This window comes from Electrophorus electricus, chromosome 11 (assembly GCF_041902795.1).
Source record: "Electrophorus electricus isolate QZ-2024a chromosome 11, ASM4190279v1, whole genome shotgun sequence".
Taxonomy (NCBI): domain Eukaryota; kingdom Metazoa; phylum Chordata; class Actinopteri; order Gymnotiformes; family Gymnotidae; genus Electrophorus; species Electrophorus electricus.
Genome location: NC_137507.1, coordinates 9,916,970 through 9,937,500, shown reverse-complemented (window position 1 = coordinate 9,937,500; position 20,531 = coordinate 9,916,970). Strand labels below are relative to the sequence as shown.

Sequence of the window (20,531 nt, the reverse complement as noted above, 5' to 3'; positions counted from 1 at the left end):
GTTAAGGCAGGAAACAGCAGAAGAAAGTTGCAGACAGCTGGGTTTGCACAGTCCTAGTATGCCAGATCGTATCCACTCACTGCCATTCAGCCTCGGCTATATTAGCATTTTTGGCTGAAGACTTCGTGGCACCCTGACTACCATTACCTACCATCATTTGACCCAAATTCAAGTGGAGTGGTTTCCCATGTTCTGCGTCCAGAACCTCCATGGGCCTAATTCCCTTTCTTTCATTCAGCATTCCGAATTCGTAAGCTAATGCTTCGTTTCTGTAGTCAGGCAGGCGTAGGACCACATGTTATATATATCTACAGTAAGAGCTATAGGCTTTGATAAAAAAAATGCCGAATTAAACAGATTTGTGAGGTGGATTTGTGCACATTTGCTATTGATTATCTACTAAGCACACATGTTTATCCTGCCCCACCCCAACTAACAGCAGACATGGTGTAACGTATACGTGAAGCTGGTCAGATAGGCGATCGTCTCATCACGCCTAACTGAAAACATGACAGGAATGTGGATGGTTGAGTTCATTTCCTGTTGGCGTCCTTAATGTAAAGGTTTGTCGTAAAAGAAACATATGATCTCAGACACATGCAGAGTGTTGCGTGTTGCCTTCACTGCACAGAGGAAGGGGAAGGTAATGGCTTCCTGGGTTCTACGCTGACCTTTAGATCGCATGTCCACACGGGCATCACTCTAAAATGACAGCGGTCATATTGTTTTGAGTCATGCTGTGGTAACATGGATGCTTCGTGGTAAATGTGCGCGATTCGTGGAAAACCTATAGCGAACGTGCACGGCTTTGATTTGCCCGTTTTAATCTTCCAGAAGAGCAGCTCTTGTCTCCTGCATGGCGGCAACTGAGCTCGCCACGAGAGGAGAGGTGAAAGGGCGCGCCAGGCCACTCACCGGGGGCACAGTTGTCCACCAGGGCACCCAGTGCCTTGCCGTCCCGCCAGTCACGGTGGAAGTTGTTGATGGGTAGCTGTGGGACTTTGTTCTGGATCCAGCCCAGCAGGCGTTGTTTGGGCGTCAGCTTCTTGGCGTCTTCGTCGTCCTCGTCCTCCCACATGGGCATGGAGATGGAGTAGTGCAGGATGAGTGTCCAGATCAGGCCCAGGATTAGCTTCAGGTTCCCATCTACGATGGCTTTGCTGTCTGCAGACGGAGAGGGACAGCACAGCCGTTAGAAGCAAACAGAATCCACCTCACCTCCCACCTCACCTCCCACCTCTCCTCCCACCTCTCCTCCCGCCTCTCCTCCCACCTCACCTCCCGCCTCTCCTCCCACCTCACCTCCCACCTCTCCTCCCACCTCACCTCCCACCTCTCCTCCCACCTCACCTCCCAGCTCACCTCCCACCTCTCCTCCCACCTCTCCTCCCACCTCACCTCCCACCTCACCTCCCACCTCGCACCTCACCTCCCGCCTCTCCTCCCGCCTCTCCTCCCGCCTCACCTCCCGCCTCACCTCCCGCCTCTCCTCCCACCTCACCTCCCGCCTCTCCTCCCACCTCACCTCCCACCTCGCACCTCACCTCCCGCCTCTCCTCCCACCTCACCTCCCACCTCACCTGTCACATACCAACCCACAGGGTGAGCCATGCCAGGAACCAGTGAGCCAAACACACTCACGCTGGTTCTTAACTTTGTGTATCTGGCACATTCATTAGGTCATAGATCACATGTTCCACTTTATGTGAGAACAAAAATATGGGTTCTAGATGTTAATGTATTAGAAACAGAGATTAAATAACAACAACAATAATATTAATAACAATGTTTAATTTATATAGCGCCTTTCACAGACTCAAGGTCACTTTACAATAAAATGGCAGAAGAACCCAGTTACTCTGCAATATTTTCAGGAGGTTAACATCCTCATAACAGTTACCAAGTTATTAAAAGTTCAGGCAGATTTTAAGACAAGGAACATATTCAAAATTCCTAATTTTTAACAGCTTTTTTTTTTCAGTAAAACTCTACACAATGAAATCTCATTTAATTGAGAAGCCTGGTGTGTGTAAATTAGAACATTCCACTGTGGATGAAACCAAATAACCCATGTCTTCAGTATACAACTTCCAGTACATTACACTGTATACAGCATTCCCAGTATATTATACCAGTATACAACATTCCCAGTATTTTATACCAGTATATAGCATTCCCAGTATATTATTCAGTGTACACCATTTCCAATATATTGTGCATGTTAAATATTTCCAAGCATACAAGCTGCACAGTGCACTGTGACTGAGGGCAAAGGTCACAGACAGGGCGTGACTCCACGCTATGGTAAGAACGTGAGCATGACCCAATAGAGCAGGTCCAGCCTCCCTCACCTGGGTGGGTGACACATGCACACACTCACTCTCACACACACACACACACACACACACACACACCTACGCACAGACACGGAAGAAGCTTGGTTCCTGCGACACATGTGTTAAGTCAGTGCTCCGACACAGAGACCCAGCTCTGTTCCGCTCCTGCTGGAATAACTACAACATCTGTGTTTGTCTTCGTTTGATACTTCACTGCCATTGTATATACACTGCAGTGTGTGTGTCTGTGTGTGTGTGTGCATGTGTGTGTGTGTGTGTGTGTGTGTGTGTGTGTGTGCCTTTGGGTCTTCATTATATGACTACTCATTCGGAGAGTTATATTGCTTGATTCCTGTATGTTTCGCCCGGTGATCTGTTCTGCAGACCTTAACGTTCATAACATGTGGATCTGGCGAGGGAGGAGGCCCGCTACACCACACGTGTGCGGCCGTCGCGTCGTGGTCGTACGCTCACCCGCACGCTCACCCGCACGCTGGGGTCTGCGCCAACCGGTGGAGTGGTGTAGAGGAGGCTGCCCTGGGCTCGCCAGTCACGCAGAGAGTCATGAGTCCGGATGGATACTACCGAACCCGGAGGCGAGCCCGAAGGCTGATGTCATTTAACCCTGGCTCTGCAGAATGAGGTCAATTTAAATAAAAAACACACACACACACACACACACACACGCAGAAACCTAAACCAGACTTCACCACAGCTCCCAGTGGGAGTGTCTCATTTGCTCTCCAGGAGCAAATTCAATGGGTTAGGAGCATTCCACTCTAATATTACTGCCAAATCAGACCAGGTCTCTCTCTCTCTCTCTCTCTCTCTCTCTCTCTCTCTCTCTCTCTCTCTTTTTTTCCTCCATCTCTCCAAGCAAAATTAGTCAACATTTCCATTAGTTCACCCTTTGATGTTTGATTGAAAGAATTCAGTCAAATAAATTAATATCAGAATGCTTTATGGCAATGGCACATGTGAGTATTAAAGGCTCTGGTAACATTCTGCTGTGGAAGAGGAGAAACTAATAAACAAACCAGGACCCAAACAAATCACATTTCACAAAGCTGTTTTATAGGACTAACTCACAGCTTATTAAACAGGATTACACAGTTGTTGAGTCTAATGACACCTGTTGCATAGAAACAGCATTACTCAGTGGTCCAGTCATTCACAACCACACGTCACATACACACTCACATAGGTACACACTAAAACACACACACACACACACACACACACACACACACACACACACACACACACACACACACACACACACTTAATTTACGTAACCTTAAACTGTAGCTATATTTCTGTTATTTTTTATACACCATCTAAGTCTATTGAAAACATACAGGCTCATAACCAGCCTAAAACAATGAGGATCTTATTACACACACGCACACACACATCCAGCATGAAGGAACAAGCCAGATCCTGCTCATTAGCTTTAGCATGCACTAATTTTGTCATCTAGCTTCAGTCCTTTCCTTGTGTGGGATAAAGAGTGTCTTTGTCTCCACTAACAGCGCTTATGTTTGTCCAGTCCAGGACCCGGTGGGGATTTCTGTCCTCTGTCCCTGCATCTCACCAGCAGAGACACAGAAGACATGTCCTCCGCTAGACTGCCGTCAAGAGTCTTTTCACATCTGCTTTCGTGAGAACACTGAACAGCAGTGAACGAGCTGCACTCAAACAAACGCGCTGAAGGGCAGTGTTAAGCGCACGGGGCCTGAGGTACAGGTGGCCGTTGATGCCCTACCCCACCCGCACCTCCCACAGACCGTTACACCACCACCCCCACAGGCAAGAGGGCACCACCACGAGCGTGAGGGGGCTGGTGGCCTTGGAGAAGACAGAGAGCCACCGCATGGAAGGAAGCACCGGTGCACGTCGTCGGTCGCATCAACGCTACAACTGCGTCCTTCTCCCTCCGTGATGCAGCAGCAGGCTCGGGAGAGGACAGGAAGTTGGCCCACGGTGTTTTTGCAGCTAATGCAAGCCTCTTGCAAGAGCCTGAGACAACCTAATTACTCCCTGGATACTGGACGAGGCTGCGGCCAACGTGAAGACGCAACTCTGAGAAATACAGACGATAAGGACGACGTTCAGCTGACAGGAGGAGGTGTGGCGCCCGTGGCTGCTCCTCGTTCCTCCACCAGGGGGCAGTGTTCTCTCTCTCTCCCGCCCTCTCTTAGAGAATGAATAGCAGGAAGAAGAATGTGTTCAGGCAGGCAGCTTCAACACCACAGCCAGGGCTTGTTCCTGTGGTGTGTTTGTCACACGACTTGGGTGACAGTCTAGTGTTGCCAGGGGTAACCAACCAAACCATACTCTTCCCCTGGGCCTAGGGGAGTTGGAATGGCCACCATGTTCTTGGAGGAGGCAGGGACAATGGAGCAGTGTGTGGAATAATGGGTTGCCTCTAGAAGCATTCAGACATTCAGATACCCCCCTCCCCACACACACACACAGCAATACACAAATGAACCAATGTACACATCCTCCAGTGAAGAGTAGGCTCAGTAATGGGAGGGAGAGAGGCAGAGAGAGGCAGACAGACAGACAAGCAGACAGACAGAGAGACGAGGGAGATAGGAGCAGGGTGGATCTCTGTGCTCTTTAAATGTACTCATTTGTAAGTGCAAGCTCCCCTGTGTACTGTAAGACACCGCATCAGCTGAGAACTCCACATTCAGCTTCATTCAGGATCATCACACTGCTCTAAACATCTCACTGACACACACACACACACACACACACACGTACACACATGCTCCAAGGGGCTGGACACACTCACTCCAAAGGAATGGTTATTTCTTTTGGACACGGACTGTATTTGCTCTCCTGATGGGTTTGGGATGCAGAGACATCCTGTAGCCCTCACAAGTACCTCTTTGATGTCTCGGAGGGAACCCTGGGTCTCCTCAACTGGGCTCAAATATCTAATCTGGGAACAAAAACTTTCAGATTTTTCAACTTTAGAGTAACAGTCCCCCAATGTGTTCCAATTACTGCATTTCTTCTTCTTTTAAAAGATGACAGATCTCAAAGTGTGAGTTTGTCAGCCCACTTTGTCAGACTGCACAGGGGGTGGACACCCAGTACTTGGGGGAGGTAGCGGCCTGGATCGCGTCCCAGTCACGGCCCGGGTCACGGCCCGGGTCACGGCCCGGGTCACGGCCCCGGTCACAGCGAGGAGGGAGCGAGAAAGAGGACGATGCCCTGCATGCACCATCACCCTGCGCACGCTCACACAGGCCAAGAGGAGATAGGGTTCCCGTTATCTCCCTTTCTCCAGGGGAACGCTTTCACACTCATACAAAACATGCTGAGTCCCGTGGACACTCAGCTAATCAGATCGCCCCGTGCGCGCGTGTGTGTGTGTGTGTGTGTGTGTGTGTGTGTGTGTGTGTGTGAATATGTGCCAATGGCATCCTGAAGGCAAAGTTCACTGTGAAAGGAAAAAGTGTTTCCATTACTGTATCTCTCCAACAAAAGAAAACAGGAATGGAGTGAGTGAGGGAAAAAATGATGAGAGAGGAACAGACAACAGCATGAAACTCACTTTTTCCACAGGATTTCCCAATGACAATGGAATCATGTTGGACACACACACACACACACACACACACACACACACACACACACACACACACATACACACGGAGTACCCTGCCCCAAGCATCAAACTCTTGCCGGATGTCCTCTGAGATAGCTGGGAGCGTATAACAGCTGTGCTTCTGTGCAGATACAGTACAACAGATCTGCACACGTTAAAGAGAAATATCACACACAGATGTCAAGGAAAACGTGTTGCTGTTACCAATTACACCAGCAAACATAAGAAAATAAACACAAGAAATACTGACTAAAACAGAAGTGAGATTTAAGCACTCATTTCCATCACAGACACATTAGCCTGGACAGTCATGTTATTTTTGGCTGGCCTACCAATTTTTTAGATTTAGATTTTCCTAAACCCTTGTATTCACTCAGCAGTCAGTAGTACACCCCACACACACACCCATACACCCCACACACACCCCCTTTTCTTCCATAAGCTGTCAGTATTACACCCCCCCCACACACACACACACCCTTTTCTTCACTCAGCAGTCACCACATGAAAAGCTCCCTTTCCATTGAGAGGTGTGTTCAGTATAAACATGCTAGAAACGCAGAACAAGCACCATAAACAGCATTTTGTATGCTTTGTAGTGTAATTAAAATGACGCTATTTTCATGCAGTCTAGCAGCCTTAATTCAAGCTACTGGTCATCTGTCTTTTCCTGTGAGGACAGAGCATGTTTGTGTGTGTGTGTGTGTGTGTGTGTGTGTGTGTGTGTGTGTATGTGTGTGTGTGTATGTGCGTGTGCGTGTGCGTGCGTGTTCATGTGCGTGCGTGTTCGTGTGCATATGTGTGCGTGTGCATATGTGTGCGTGTGCGTGTGTGTGTGTGTGTGTGTGCGTGTGCGTGTGTGTGCGTGTGCGTCTGCCACAGCACTGACAGGTGGAGGGTCACCCCACACACCCCATATGCAGGCCAGCTGCACACCCACCCCTCGCAGTGTTGTTCTCTGAGCAGGAGTGTGTGTTCATCAGACTTCTGTCCCACTCTCAGAGAGAACTAAACCCAGGAGACGTGTATGGTGATGCCCGAGTACCGCCGGGACTCTCCATTCATCAATGTCCGCGCTCTACACACACGCACGGAGCCGCACCGCAGCGCGGTGGGTGAGCACGGTGTGGGCCGAGATCCCATTCCAAACACACACCTCACACATGCTGCAAAAGTGTCAAAGGGAGTTTGGCAGCAAGAAAAATGGGCTCCACATGGAGGTCTTTATGCACACACTCACTCACTCACACAAATACACACACGAGCATGCATCAGTCAGTACATCAGTTGAAGCTGAACAGGTGGAGGGGCTGATGTCCAAACTATACCAGAAATGTCCATCAGTGTCTCAGAGACAACATATGCTCCTGTCCAACCTGTGATGACCACAGACAAGGGGTTAATGTACACACACACACACACACACACACACACACACACACACACACACACACACAAGCAACTGACAACCTGTTGCATTCAGCATACACACACATATAGATACACACATACACACACACATACACACACACAGACACACTCAAACCCCCCCACACATTCATACACACAAATACACACACATAAAGGTTCAAAAGGGCTGGACCGGCAGCTGGATACATCTCAGGAGGGTCATTTAGGCTGTCAGGCGCTCCGCGAACTCCTGTTCCAGTCAGAACAAGCTATCAGAGCCAGAAAAGATCCCTCAGACACAGTGAGGTCAGCCCTTGCTGCCTCATAAATGCAAGGACCTGTCTCATTTAAGAGACCATGACATGTCTGCTCTCTTACAGCACATAACAAGCACACGGCTGCTCTACGTGGTACGTGCTCCTGGTGTTCACACACACACACACACACACAGTCATCCAAATGCATGTGACCACAGAGCCCAGGCCGTGTGATTACATGGCACCCTCCCTTCCTAAATGGAAGGATGAAGTCAAAACCCCTGCCTCATGTGCACAGTTCCCTGAAAATCAACACACACCACACACTAATCTACCAAACACGGCACACACTAATGGACCAAACACAGCACACAATAATCTACCAAACCCAGTACACACTATTCTACCAAACACAACACGCACTAATCTACCAAACACAGCACGCACTAATCTACCAAACACAGCACTCACTGACTAATGTGTCGGCACTCAGCAAAATGACCAAAACCCAGTAAACACTAATCTACCAAACCCAGCACACACTAATCTACCAAACAGAGCACACACTAATCTAACAAACCCAGTGCACACTAACCTATCAAACACAGTACACACTAATCTACCAAACTCAGTACACACTGATCTACCACACACAGCACACACTAATCTACCAAACACAGCACACACTAATGTGTCAGCAAAACAGCCAAATGCAGCATTTTAACAGCAGGATTTGGTCAGGGGGCAGTTTAGGACTGTTTGTTCCCCCACAGGCCCTGGACGTCCTCATAGTGCAACAGCGAAGGAGCGCCACTCCTGTGTAAACATGCTTGTAATAACTGTCAGGCAGCAGGAGCTGTGGGGGAGAGACACAGAACCCCCCCGATGGCTCCCCCCACACCCCCGGGGGGGTCCCACAGGACGGGATAACTGAGCAGCTGCTGGAGGAGGACGTTGCGGGAGGATGGAGACGCTGGCCCCGGCTCTCGGCCCTGTTCTCTCTCTCGGCGCGGTGCTGTTGTGTTGAAAGCTCTATCCAGATCGTGACCTGGAGTCTGGCTGTGGTCTCAGCACGGGTGTCGGGCCACGTGGTCTCCTGGGGGAGCGGCAACCTTCTTGGAGGTGAAGGTCTGGGGTTTTCTGACAGCTCTGGGCGGAGGTGCGCTGAGGGAGGGATGTGGTGTGTAATCAGCAGAGGGGACATTCCCTTCCTCCGGTCAGCTGCCACAGCTGCTAATGACAGCTGATGGGGTCAGAGACATACAATCACACACACGCCCGCATGTACACACACGCCCGCATGTACACATAGCACTAGACATAAACACACAACAGTGTGCATGGGCTCTAGACACACACATGCATGTGCATGCACAAGCGACTACACACACACACACACACACACACACACACAGGCTGTCTACTTGCAGCGTTCTTTCACCCCCACCATCATCCAGGGCCCGGACAGAGAACGCTTTGTCCTGGTCTCCTCTCATGTAGCCTGGGCTAGGCCTCAGATCACTGCCCCCGGCGCTCTGCGCCGCTGGGGCACAGAGAACAGTGCCATGGGCTTAAATGGCACTCACCATGACCAGACACCGCAAACACTCGCACTCCAACAGTACCTTCATCTGTCTTCTACAGGAAGCTGCTCACAAAGAAAAGAATGGGAACGAAATAGTTTATATGCATCGGGTGTGTTGTGCAGCCCCGCAACAGAATCAGCAGCTGAAAAACCCACAAGTGAGCTGTCCCTGTCCACTCAGTGAGCTGTCCCTGTCCAATCAGTGAGCTGTCCCTGTCCACTCAGTGAGCTGTCCCTGTCCAATCAGTGAGCTGTCCCTGTCCACTCAGTGAGCTGTCCCTGTCCAATCAGTGAGCTGTCCCTGTCCACTCAGTGAGCTGTCCCTGTCCACTCAGTGAGCTGTCCCTGTCCACTCAGTCCAATCAGAAGGGCTTCTGAACCACCCCATAAACCCACCCAAACTCCCAATGAAACAAGCCCAGGAGGGACTGCAGTTCCTCTATAATTCCTCTCCTCTGATCAACATAAGAGGCAGAGAAGCAGGTATTGTAGATGTGTTCTACTCATGTTCTGAGGGGGACACAGCAGAGAAAGCACAAAGAAGCAAATACGCACAGCACTTCAGAAACAGTCTCCATGGAGCAGTGCGGAGAACTCAACATCTGTGTCTCGTGACTCTTGTGCTCGCTCGCACACACATACGCACACGCCGCAAAGCACCTGGAAATGATCCTAAGCATGTAATCTAACATTCACCTTTAAAAGCTTCTCTTACTTTCCAAAGGCTCACCAGACGCACCAATCTGCTGCTTCTGCTTCACAGCAGAAGATGGGTCTGTTTTTGTGTTGGGGCTTTTTTTTACTTGCTTTGCCCCAACCTGGCAACTCAGGGTCAGGCAGCCAATAATCATTAGTCTTTCACCGACAGCCTTCTGGGCCTGACGCCTTGGCCACCAGACCTATCCCTGACCTATCTGCCAGCACTGAGCCTGTGGTCATTCATACCCACACTGAAAAAGCCGTCACAAAGCCGGGCTTGTTTACAATGACACATTTGGGCACTAAATGGATTTGCCACATGGATTCCCTGCGTTTGAAACACCATTAAACTCCCAGACTATGAAGAAAGCAGATAACGGAGTCTGATTAGTGCCAAAGCAGTAACAGCAATGACGACCGCGTCGCCAGTAACGCCAGTGACAACCACGTGGCCAGTATGGCCAGTATGGCCAGTATGGCCAGTATGGTGACTGTGTCCTTCATCTCGCCTATGCGATCCCAACATGCCATCCATCATGTCATTCGACCTTGTGACAGCTGCCGATGATGTCGCAAACCACCTGCTACAGCAGGACAGATAGAGTGACATGTCACAACCAGGAAGTCTCCAACACGAAAATACACACACATGCACATTCACTCACACACCACGCACACACACGGAAGCTATCCAGGACCAATTTGTATATTCTGAATTATTGATTTTTCAAAGTATATAAATACTGATTTGAAAACTGTATCCTCACAAAAATGCTTAAATAAATAATGTCTAAATCAATGATGGATTGGATTTAGTAATGCATTGTTCTTAGTTCCTGTTTTCATTCATGGTTACGCAAGGGAGAAATTTAACCCGGCTGACATATGACAGTGTCTGACAGAGATGACCCCAAAAGCACTCAGGACAGGTGTCTGTGAAGAGAACAGCTGTGAGTTGAGTTCCCAAAATCAGCAGAGCAGGCCCGCCTTGTTAAGAAGTTTGTTTAAACAGTGTTCAGAGCTTGTGCTGCTTCAGGGAAACCCCATGTCATGAAGCATGCCATGCACACGTGGAAAAGTGGAGAAGCTAACTGGAAAAGTGGAGAGGCTAACTGCTTTGTCACTGGCGCACTTAAGAAGCTGTGTTTGTGTAGACTCGATCTACAGCTGCTAAAAACACATAACCCCCAGGACGTTACATTTTGGAAACTGCATGCCTGTGAACAGGCCAAATAGGGCCCTAGTAAGGTTTGCTGTTCCGTCAGCCAGTTTTCCACATTAGCTTAGCCTCAGTGTGCCTAGGAGCCCTTAGCGTGACCACTTTCAGCTGCTCTCCCAGTGTCATTTGAAGAGCTGCTTTTCTGCCCCTGTATAGACACACTGGCGTCTGGAGTCGGCATGAAGAGAAGGCAAAGCAGAGGCTCCCCGCTCAGGACCCCAGTCAAGCGCAGCATACCACCATCGTCCAATCAGGGAACACTCTCCAGACCGTCATTCCCTGAATATTCAACCGTTTCACCTGCTTCTAATTTCACTTCACATATAGAAACTGTTTGCCTCTCTTTGCTCGTTGTGAGGTACTGCCACTGTCTATGCACAATGCACTGAGGTTTTCTGTATTTGGATCTCGCGTTTATGACCCTGCTGTTTTCAACTCTGATTTTTGGATTTGCACTGGTTTCTTTTGCCTTGGTTTATTGCTCTCTGGGTTTGCTCTGTTTCTGGTCCAGTTCCGCTCTCTGGATACCCACTTGGGTGGTTAATCATCTTGTGCTGGTTTTGACCCTCACCTGTATTCCGCCAATGTGTTTGGTTTGCACTATTACAAGTACAACTCTACTGACTTATTTTTACACAAGCGTCTGGCTGGCTTTGTCCTGTTACACTACGTTTGCAATCATGCCACATAAAACATCAAAAATTCAAATCTACTGACAATTTATTTACACCTTACACAAAGGAAGGTTTTATCATCTGAGATCTGAGGAAGGATACACAGAAGCCAAATACCCACAAACACATATATGGAGGCATATTGTTATCAAGTACAAAATGTATTGAAAGATGCTAATATTTGTTTTTCACAAACTAGATGTACTGAGCCCACATAAATTAAATGCAAAACTAGTAGCAACATCAGTTATCATTTCACAATACTTCTTTTTAGAAAATGTTCTAAATGCAATCTCATGATTCATGTTTAAGGTTATGCAAAAATAGTTCACAAGAATAAAAATTACTTATTTTGTATGCTTAAAAAAAAACCTCAAGGGAACTGACTAGTGCCAGATCAATAACACTGAAAAACAAAACAAGGATTGATAAAATGTGAATAAACAGAAGTCCAAACGCTAAAAGCTTATATGAAAACATGCAATCTCTGATCTTTGTTGTTGCTCATAATGCTTTCACGCACACATAGACCAGAGCCAGAGAGCCTAACAGAACAGAAGGTTCCTTCCTTCCTTCCTTCATGAGATGACGCTACATTATTTCTAATGATAAACTGAAAAACAGAACAGAGGTTGGGGGGGAGGGGGGGGGCAATCAAACTGAGACAGAATATGACAGTGTGTGTGTGTGTGTGTGTGTGTGCTTGTATGTAGGGGGTGTTCTCTCCATTCCACTCAAACATTCCATTCAACTGACGAGCCCCTGACACATGGTAACAATTAGAGACAGTGTTGCATGAAAGGAGTGGGAAGACGCAAATGGGAGTACACGGTATCTGGGGTGAGCTGTACCTCGTGAAAGCACAGCTATATACTGTAACTGAACAGGATCCTGATTCAGTTTATTTGATCAATTAGCCAAACGAATCCTGCAATTGCTTCAGAATACCCTAATAAAATCACCTCCATAATAATACACTCTTAAACTCTTGACAATGCAAAAATTGGTCTTTGGAATGACGTGCAAATTTATTAGAAATAAGAGATTGAAATATCACATTTCCGTGAGTATTCATACCCTTTTACGTTAGTTGCGACTGAGCGCTGGTACACCCTCTGTGAGCAATGGGCATAACTTTGCTGTGGAAAGTACTGGGGACAAGAACGTAGACCAGGTGTTGCACTCAGTTCGGCTGCTCCTCCAATTCACGTCCCCTTTAAGAAATCAAGTCCTCAGGCAGGCACGTTCACCGAAAAGAAATCAACACTGGGACTGAAAAGAGGTTTTTTGCTAACTTTATGGCTGCATTTTTCAAGTCTATTGGCACTGAATAATACAATATGTATCAACAATATAGTTTAAAATATATTTGTTGTACAATAGTTGTACAACTATTTATTTTGATGAAATAATTATTTCTTTCATCAAATGTTTATTTTTGACAGCATGTCCTTAATTGGAGTCCACCTGTGCCTAATTGAACTGAATAGACATGATTAGGGAAGGCACACACACCTGTTTATGTAGGGTATCACATTTGATGGCATCGTAGTGAGAAGTATGCCATGAACAAATTCTCCATACGACTGTGAGACAGGATTATGTCCAAGCACAGATCTGGGGAAGGATGCAGGAACATCTCTGCAGCATTGTAAGTGCCAAAGAACATAGTAGCCTCCATCATTCTCAAATGGAAGACGTTTGGAACCACCAACAGTTTTCACGGATCTGCCATCCAGCCAAACTAGAGACAAAGGGATTTGATCTGCTAGGCAGCCAAGAATCCATTGGTCACCAAGAATGAGATCCAGAGTCCCTCTGCGGAGATGGGAAAACCTTCCATAAAGACATCCATCAGTGTAACACTGCACCAAGAGTGGCCTGATAGAAGGTACATTATCCTCTAATGTAGTGGTTCCCAAAGTGACCATATTGCACAGGGGGGGTTCCAGCAAGCTACATGAAGCAAATGATGTGTCAGAGGGGGGGCTCAAATTATTCTTTTTTCTATGCAAAATGGGGGGGGGGGGGGGGTAGGCACCATGGAACAAAGCTTGGGAACCACTGCACTAAAGCAATATCCTTTGGTCTGATGAAAAGAAGATTGAACTATTTGGCCACAAAAGCAAATACCAAGTGTTGAGCACTTCCTCATTAATGCTTTCCCTACAGTCAAACAAGCTGTGGGGAGGTTTTTCTATGTCAGGGGGACTAGTCAGGATAGAGGGAAAGAGGGATATAGAAAAATATACAACAATCCTAGGTGAAAACATTTTCTGGAGTTCCTAAGATCTCAGGCTGGGAGGAAGGTTTACATTTCAACAAGAGAACAATCAGAAACATCACACAAGAAGCACAGGATTGGCTTGGTTCTGTTAAAGTCATGGAGTGGCCAAGCCAAAGCACGAACCTGAACCCAACGGAACATCTCAGGAGACATCCGACATGGCTGGGCACCAACAATCAGCACCAAACCTGGCTGAGCTTGAACAATCCTGCCAAGAAGAATGGGAGAAATGTCCAACGGAAAAGAGTGCCAAGTCTGTGGGATCATTCCCAAGAAGACTCAAGGCTTTCATTTCTGCCAAAGGTGATTTAAATACTAAGTGAAGGGTCTGCAAACTAAATAAAACAATGCCATTTCTTATTTAATAACCTACATTTACAAGACATTCCAAAATCTGGTGTTTATTTTGTCAGTGAGGAATACTGTGTGCAGACTGATGAAGGAAATTATTGAGTTAAATATTTTAAGACGAGTCTGGAAAAACACCAAAATGTGGAATACTTGAACAGATTTTAAAACTTTCTGTATATGCTGTACATACATAAATATTTCCTGTTATTCTGCAGTGTACTGTAGCCCATACTAGAGTTTCCCCTCGGCATCACCTCAGCCCATTACAAATCCACAAGAATTCCAACACCTCCACGCACACACTTTCGTAAAAACTCCAAATTCAAATTCCCTTTCAGCACACTCTTTTCTCCACCACAGAGTCCGCAGGAGAGAGAGAGAATTCCCTCATTCCCTTCTTATTATCTCACTTCATCTCAAGTCTTAATTCCCATTGTCTTGCTCCCCTCTAGACATGCTACAAGTTCCTACGTTTAAATTCTGACCAGCAGCGGCCTCCCATGAGTCCTTGATATGACACTCCTGTTTTGCTTTGCTGTGTCACCTTCCTCAGATATCCACTTATTAGCAGTGCTGCAGACAAAAAATATTGTAATTCAGCAAGATAAAATTGGGTTTGTTCTGGCATGGGGGAGAAGGTTTCGTGAGCTTTCAATTCATTTCCAATTGGATGGCAAATGTAAATGTATAAGTTCATATAAACAAAGCGCACATGAAAATATGGATCCTTCAATTTCCTGGTTCATATCAAGAACACTTCACGGTGCAAAAAAAGAAAAATTGTGACGTCACATCAGTGACTCGGTGCATCCAGGCGTTCCAAGTTCCTGGAAATCGAGGCTGCTCAGTAAGTAACCCCTGAGCCTTGTGCCCTGTCCACGCCATCGTTCTCTGTCCCTCTGTGTCCCTCGACTCTTCCCCCATCCCTGTGGCTCCCCATCTATTTTCAGCACCTGTTAGTGGACCGATCCAGAGTCCAGCTGTCTGTGCATCAATCACTCTCTCAGGAAGGGCCTGACGCGGACGTTCTAGACTGAAACCTCCAGCACATCACCGCTGCGAGGTTCTGTCACTCGGTTTTATACCGTCTAGGCAAAAGAGACCCGGGTCACTTCTGTTTCTGCACAAAGAAAAGCCACCAGATGTGATAACAGATCGAACAGACACCCTGTGGCACAAAAATGGCCATAAGCAGTAATCAGCGCTGTGTGTATATCAGATGTACAGGTTTCTTCTGCATGTGTTTGCAATAGTTAGGTTTAAAGTCCCAGAGAATATAATGAAAAGACTTTAAATGTTGGTTTTGATAACACCTTGTATGAACCATCCGGCAAAGTCTAAACGATAAGAACAAGCTAGAAATGTGGTCAAATGTTCGAAAACCCATCAAATTCTCCGATCGGATCCGAAAAGTGTCCAGGGTGAGCAAGCTTGCTTGACATCCCTCTGTCCAGGACTCCCAGTTGGCTACGCCACGTAAACAGAGCTGTAAACAATGGTGCAAACCGCGAGAGTTCCTACATGACCAACCCTACTTCTGCTGATGCTAACCGTGTAGATGCAGAGAATGATGATATCAGGCTACGCTTGCTAGGCTGGCTTTTGCCTGCTTGCTTGCTGTAGCTCATCAGGTTGATCGAGTTCCCACACATTCAAGAATGAAGGCATAGTTTTGATAAAAGCTACATAGGGAAGGATGCGTGATATCAGCCCTGTGATTTGTGTGGGACGCCAATTAGGGTCACCATATTTGCATGCAGACAGTCACAAATAATTCATACACAAATATCGTGTGCCAACAAGCCCAACATTAACTTAATTAGAAATTTAGAAAGTAGTCAGAGATTTAAGTTCCCTGGAGCTATAATAGTGTTGGATAACCCATGGAAGTAGTGTTTCCTGTCGAGCTAGCTCCCATGTGACATGGCACCTTCCATTTTGTCTGACTGGTGGGGTGAACTAAAGCCTTTCCTGCTTCTCTGTCACTCAATACTCTTAGCCTCACAAAGGACTCCATGGCAGGTACCCTTCTGGAAGGTTCCATCTCTTCACCAGCGGCAGCCAGGCTCTGTGTGTGTGTGTGTGTGTGTGTGTGTGTGTGTGTGTGTCAGGGTCTGAGTCTGCTGACCTATTTTCCTATGCCCATTCACCATGGCCACTGCCAGACACTCATCCGCTTCAAATCTAAAGTTATGTCTTTCTATTTTCCCCACTACTACAGTATTCATAGTCTTCCTCCATACTTCCTCTTCATTTCATCCTCCTCCAGTTGGTCTTCATCACCTCTCCACTCTCTCTCACCATTTTTTAACTCGTGCAGCATGCGCATGTCATCAAACACTCAGCCTGTCAAACACAGATCCAGGCTGGATGACCTGCCTGCTTCCGGACTAACTCAGGCAACTGGGGCGATCATTGCTGTGGTTCTGTTTGGATCCTGGCTGGCAGAGGGCACACACACAAACACACACACTGCTGCTGAGTGGAGCTCAGACCAGGAGCTTTACATCCTCCTGCCTCATTACCGCTAAAATCTGTCTCAGTGTCAATCTCAATACATGCAAATCTAATTTGCCTCCATGATTGTCTATGCATATCCGATTATGAACTTAAAAACTTTACACTTATTAATGAGTTCATATATATGGAGTACAGTTTCTGGTTTCATTACATTTCTTCTTTTAATAAAGCAAAGATGTTGCTTGGTTATTAAGGCACATTCGCTGTACTCAGCTCTATTCCCATTATCTGCTTCCCCTAAATAACCTGCCATTTAACCCCGTAACCCCGGTAACCTGCACAGCAACAGTCATTGTTGGTGTCAATCAATTCCATTCAATTATCATTCCACGTCAGAAGTAAATTTCCAGATAAAGTGATTCCCTACCACTACACTCTCTGACTACACACTATAATACATTAGGTATTATAGTGCATCTTTTGCCATGTACAGCACACGGTCTGAGTCTAGCGCTTTGTCAGGGATCAGATTCTGAAAACAGGACCACCTCTGGACAAATAGTTTTGGGTGACACACCACTGTCAAATCAGCTATGACACAGATGCAGAAAAACTCTGCTGACACACACACAAACTCAATGACCAGCACGCCATAGTCGGTGGCACTGCTGTACGGAGAACGGTCCACTACTGAATAGCCTCCAGTCTGCGGTAGCGCAGTGGTCAGAAGGGAGCGGAATACAGCCCGCTAAATGAACGTGGAAGATACGCGTAGGCCACCTACACAAGTGTGGTCACGTGCTGAGTCTAGAGCTCCATGTCTCAAACACACCCTCAAGCAGTACGCAGACAGCTTAAAATCTTTCCTTTATGTGTCACGTCAAACCGATATGGAACCAAAAAAAAAAAAAATGGTGCTGCTGTTCTTGGCCAACATAACATAGAACACACACACCCCGCAACACCCGTGACCCGCGCGTCTACCACCTTGCTTAGACGCAGTGGCGCGCATAAAGAGCTACAGCGCACAAGCGCGGAGAGAACGTTTACGAGTATGACGACACGCGCGCGCGCTTCAAGAAATCTTCGCTACGTAATAGTAACAGACCAGGCTAATCATTCATGTAAAAATGAATAACGCTTGAAAGTTTGCTTAACAACCGTACTGTACACGGATGCTGTTGTAAACGTGACTAAAGGACGCCCCCTAGTAACTAGAAACGCTACCTCAACTTTCTACCGTGAAGACTGGTATGAAGAAACGGATTCCACTTACCTATCGACACCAGCTTAATATGCTCCCTTTCGAGGAATTCCAGCGCAACTGACACGTTTTCCAGCTTCATCTGCCTGAAATTTGGTCTGGCGTGGTACTTTCTGTACATTTTCTTCTGGCTCAAAACTTCGAGAAGTCCTATAAGTTTGAGCCCGTCGCTCAGGTCTTTCTGCAGGTCGACGATCTTCTTGTTTATGCATTTCAGATGCTCGTTGCACCACCTGGTGAAGGTGTTCTGCTGGATCTTCTTCCAAGGCGCGTCCTCCGCCAGGTCCTTCTCCGTGGCCGGCATCTCCTCGTCTCCGTCCTCGCCGTTGTCGGTGCCCTGGTAGTACAGCGGCGGCGGCTGCTGCTCGCAGTACGTGTTGTTGCTCATCATGTTTTCGCCTTTCGCGAGCCCCCCTTTTATACCGTGATCCGTGAGGCCGGTGCGCGCGTGAGACGTTACCGCAGGCGGGGGAGCGGGGCAGTACCGGGTGCGCACGTTCCCGGAGAAGGAAAAAACAGAAGGACAAAAGTTTTGAAGTTGGAAGCGTGTTGGGGTGGGAAAGGCAGTAAAACAGGCCAGTGATTTTCTCCGCTCCTGCGAGTTCTCAGCTTTGTTCAAGCGCGCAGATACGGCGCTGAACGAGACTTCGAGTTTCCTCTCCAACACAAGCGGTCCCTGCTTCGCATGAGCTGCAGCCCGTAAGATGCGAGGCTTCGCTTGCCAAACAGACGCACACGAAGATATTCACTTAGAGGAAAACTGAAGAAAAGAAAAAAGAAACAACTGAAAGGAGAGGAGACCGACGCACGGCGGCGTGTGGAGCGCGGTCCCCTGTATCTGAATGATTAAATACAGCAGGAGGCTGGAGAGGGCTTTAAAAATCCGAGACCCTCCAGCTCACGTCAGTCCGCTGGAGTTCTCGGTATGCCGCTGTCATCATGACCATATACAACTGTGAGATGGGGCAATTCTCTAATCTGACTAAAGATACCCCTGCAGCGCCTGATTGGGCGAGGCGCGCGACGGGGACAGGCATTGGCTGCACCCCCACGCGCCGCAGCAGTCGGGACAGTTGCCGGTATTTTTAGGCATCCGAAATTGGGCGCAGGGGCGCTCGAGCTACAGGCTGTTGTAAAAAGTTTACACCGACTTACTCGCTCAACAGTTAAAACCGGGAAAAGCAAATGACTGCAGAATATTATAGGTGGAGGTGATACGTTTAATCATGGCGTGCTAAATACATGTCAGAATGCAGAGAACATGGGCTCTATGCACTTTATTTATAGGTTTTCTTTATTAATATAGACTATGGTCTCTTTGATGAACCATTTCTAGAGCATTAAATCATCTCTGTGAGGCCCGCAGACTGTTTCAGAAACATCTTCTTCGGCTTCTTAATATGTTCCTTTACGTATACAGCCGATGAACGCAACATTTATCAAATGCTGGCCAGAATATATTTCTAACAGACATTTTTCTAGAGGTGCATGCCAAATAGGGCCAGAGTCCATAGCAGACCCTGATGAGTGAATCTGTATGATGTGCTCTGATGAACAAGATATCCCTCTAAATCTCTGGAGCACAATGGCTGTTGGACAATTAGGGGCTTTAATTAGGCTTATTTATTTTATTTACCTTGAAATACATTAAAATCCACAGTGACCGATGACGTCTGCTGTGATGTCATAATTTTAGATGGAACATTACAAGACGTAAAAATTCCAAGGCACATCAACATTTTTCTTAACAGTCCTGATGACAGGTGCTAAGAAGCTATGTAGCTCCTGACACATTTGTTAGAGAGAGCCATGGCTGAATTAACAGCAAAGGTCTACAGCTAGCCTAGGACCTCCCCAGTGCATCGGGCTTCACATCAGTGAATTATAAAAACAAGTGTGAATCGCTCACTTTTCATTTACCTCATATTCACGCAAACTCCTAAATTAGCTATGTATTTCTGACATGGTCAAGCAACTAACCAGGCCATAGTCCTGTTCAGATTTCATGCCTATTCTTTTTGTTTGCCTCTTGCATCAGAATTGGTGTGGGCGTACTGTTTTATTGCCTCAAAATGGACTACTCATTATACTGTCATTGTTTTTATACTGCGTATAGAAAAATCACTGTAATGAGGCCCTAATTTTTTCATAGCCTAGGGCCAGAAAATCGATTCATTTGTCCCTGGATAGAACCTTGTCATTTCTTAGGTTGTTTGCGCACTTACAGGAATTCAGGTCAAACTGAATGCAAAATCCAATCGACTCTGAGCCACCGCATATTATTATTTTTTAGTACTTTAAAAATGTATGTTTTTAGACAGAATGTTTATTGCAAAAACTCCACGAAACTAACTCACATGTTAA

At 47.0% G+C, this 20,531-nt stretch overlaps 1 protein-coding gene across 13 annotated transcripts in view; it reads right to left on the bottom strand.

The window, feature by feature from the left end:
- The window catches only part of flncb (filamin C, gamma b (actin binding protein 280)), a 53,817-nt gene extending 34,713 nt beyond the window's left edge, over positions 1-19,104 (bottom strand). For 12 of the 13 annotated variants that reach the window (XM_035528249.2, XM_035528254.2, XM_035528250.2 and 9 more), the window contains exons 1-2: positions 18,180-19,103; positions 916-1,164 (exon numbers count right to left, since the gene is read on the bottom strand). In XM_035528249.2, coding sequence (XP_035384142.1) covers positions 916-1,164; positions 18,180-18,558 — 628 coding nt within the window. In that variant the 5' untranslated portion in view covers positions 18,559-19,103. Of the gene's footprint in view, positions 1-915; positions 1,165-18,179 lie in introns of all 13 variants that reach the window. The other variant, XM_081723609.1, reaches the window with a different exon arrangement.
- Positions 19,105-20,531: the final 1,427 nt, after the last annotated feature.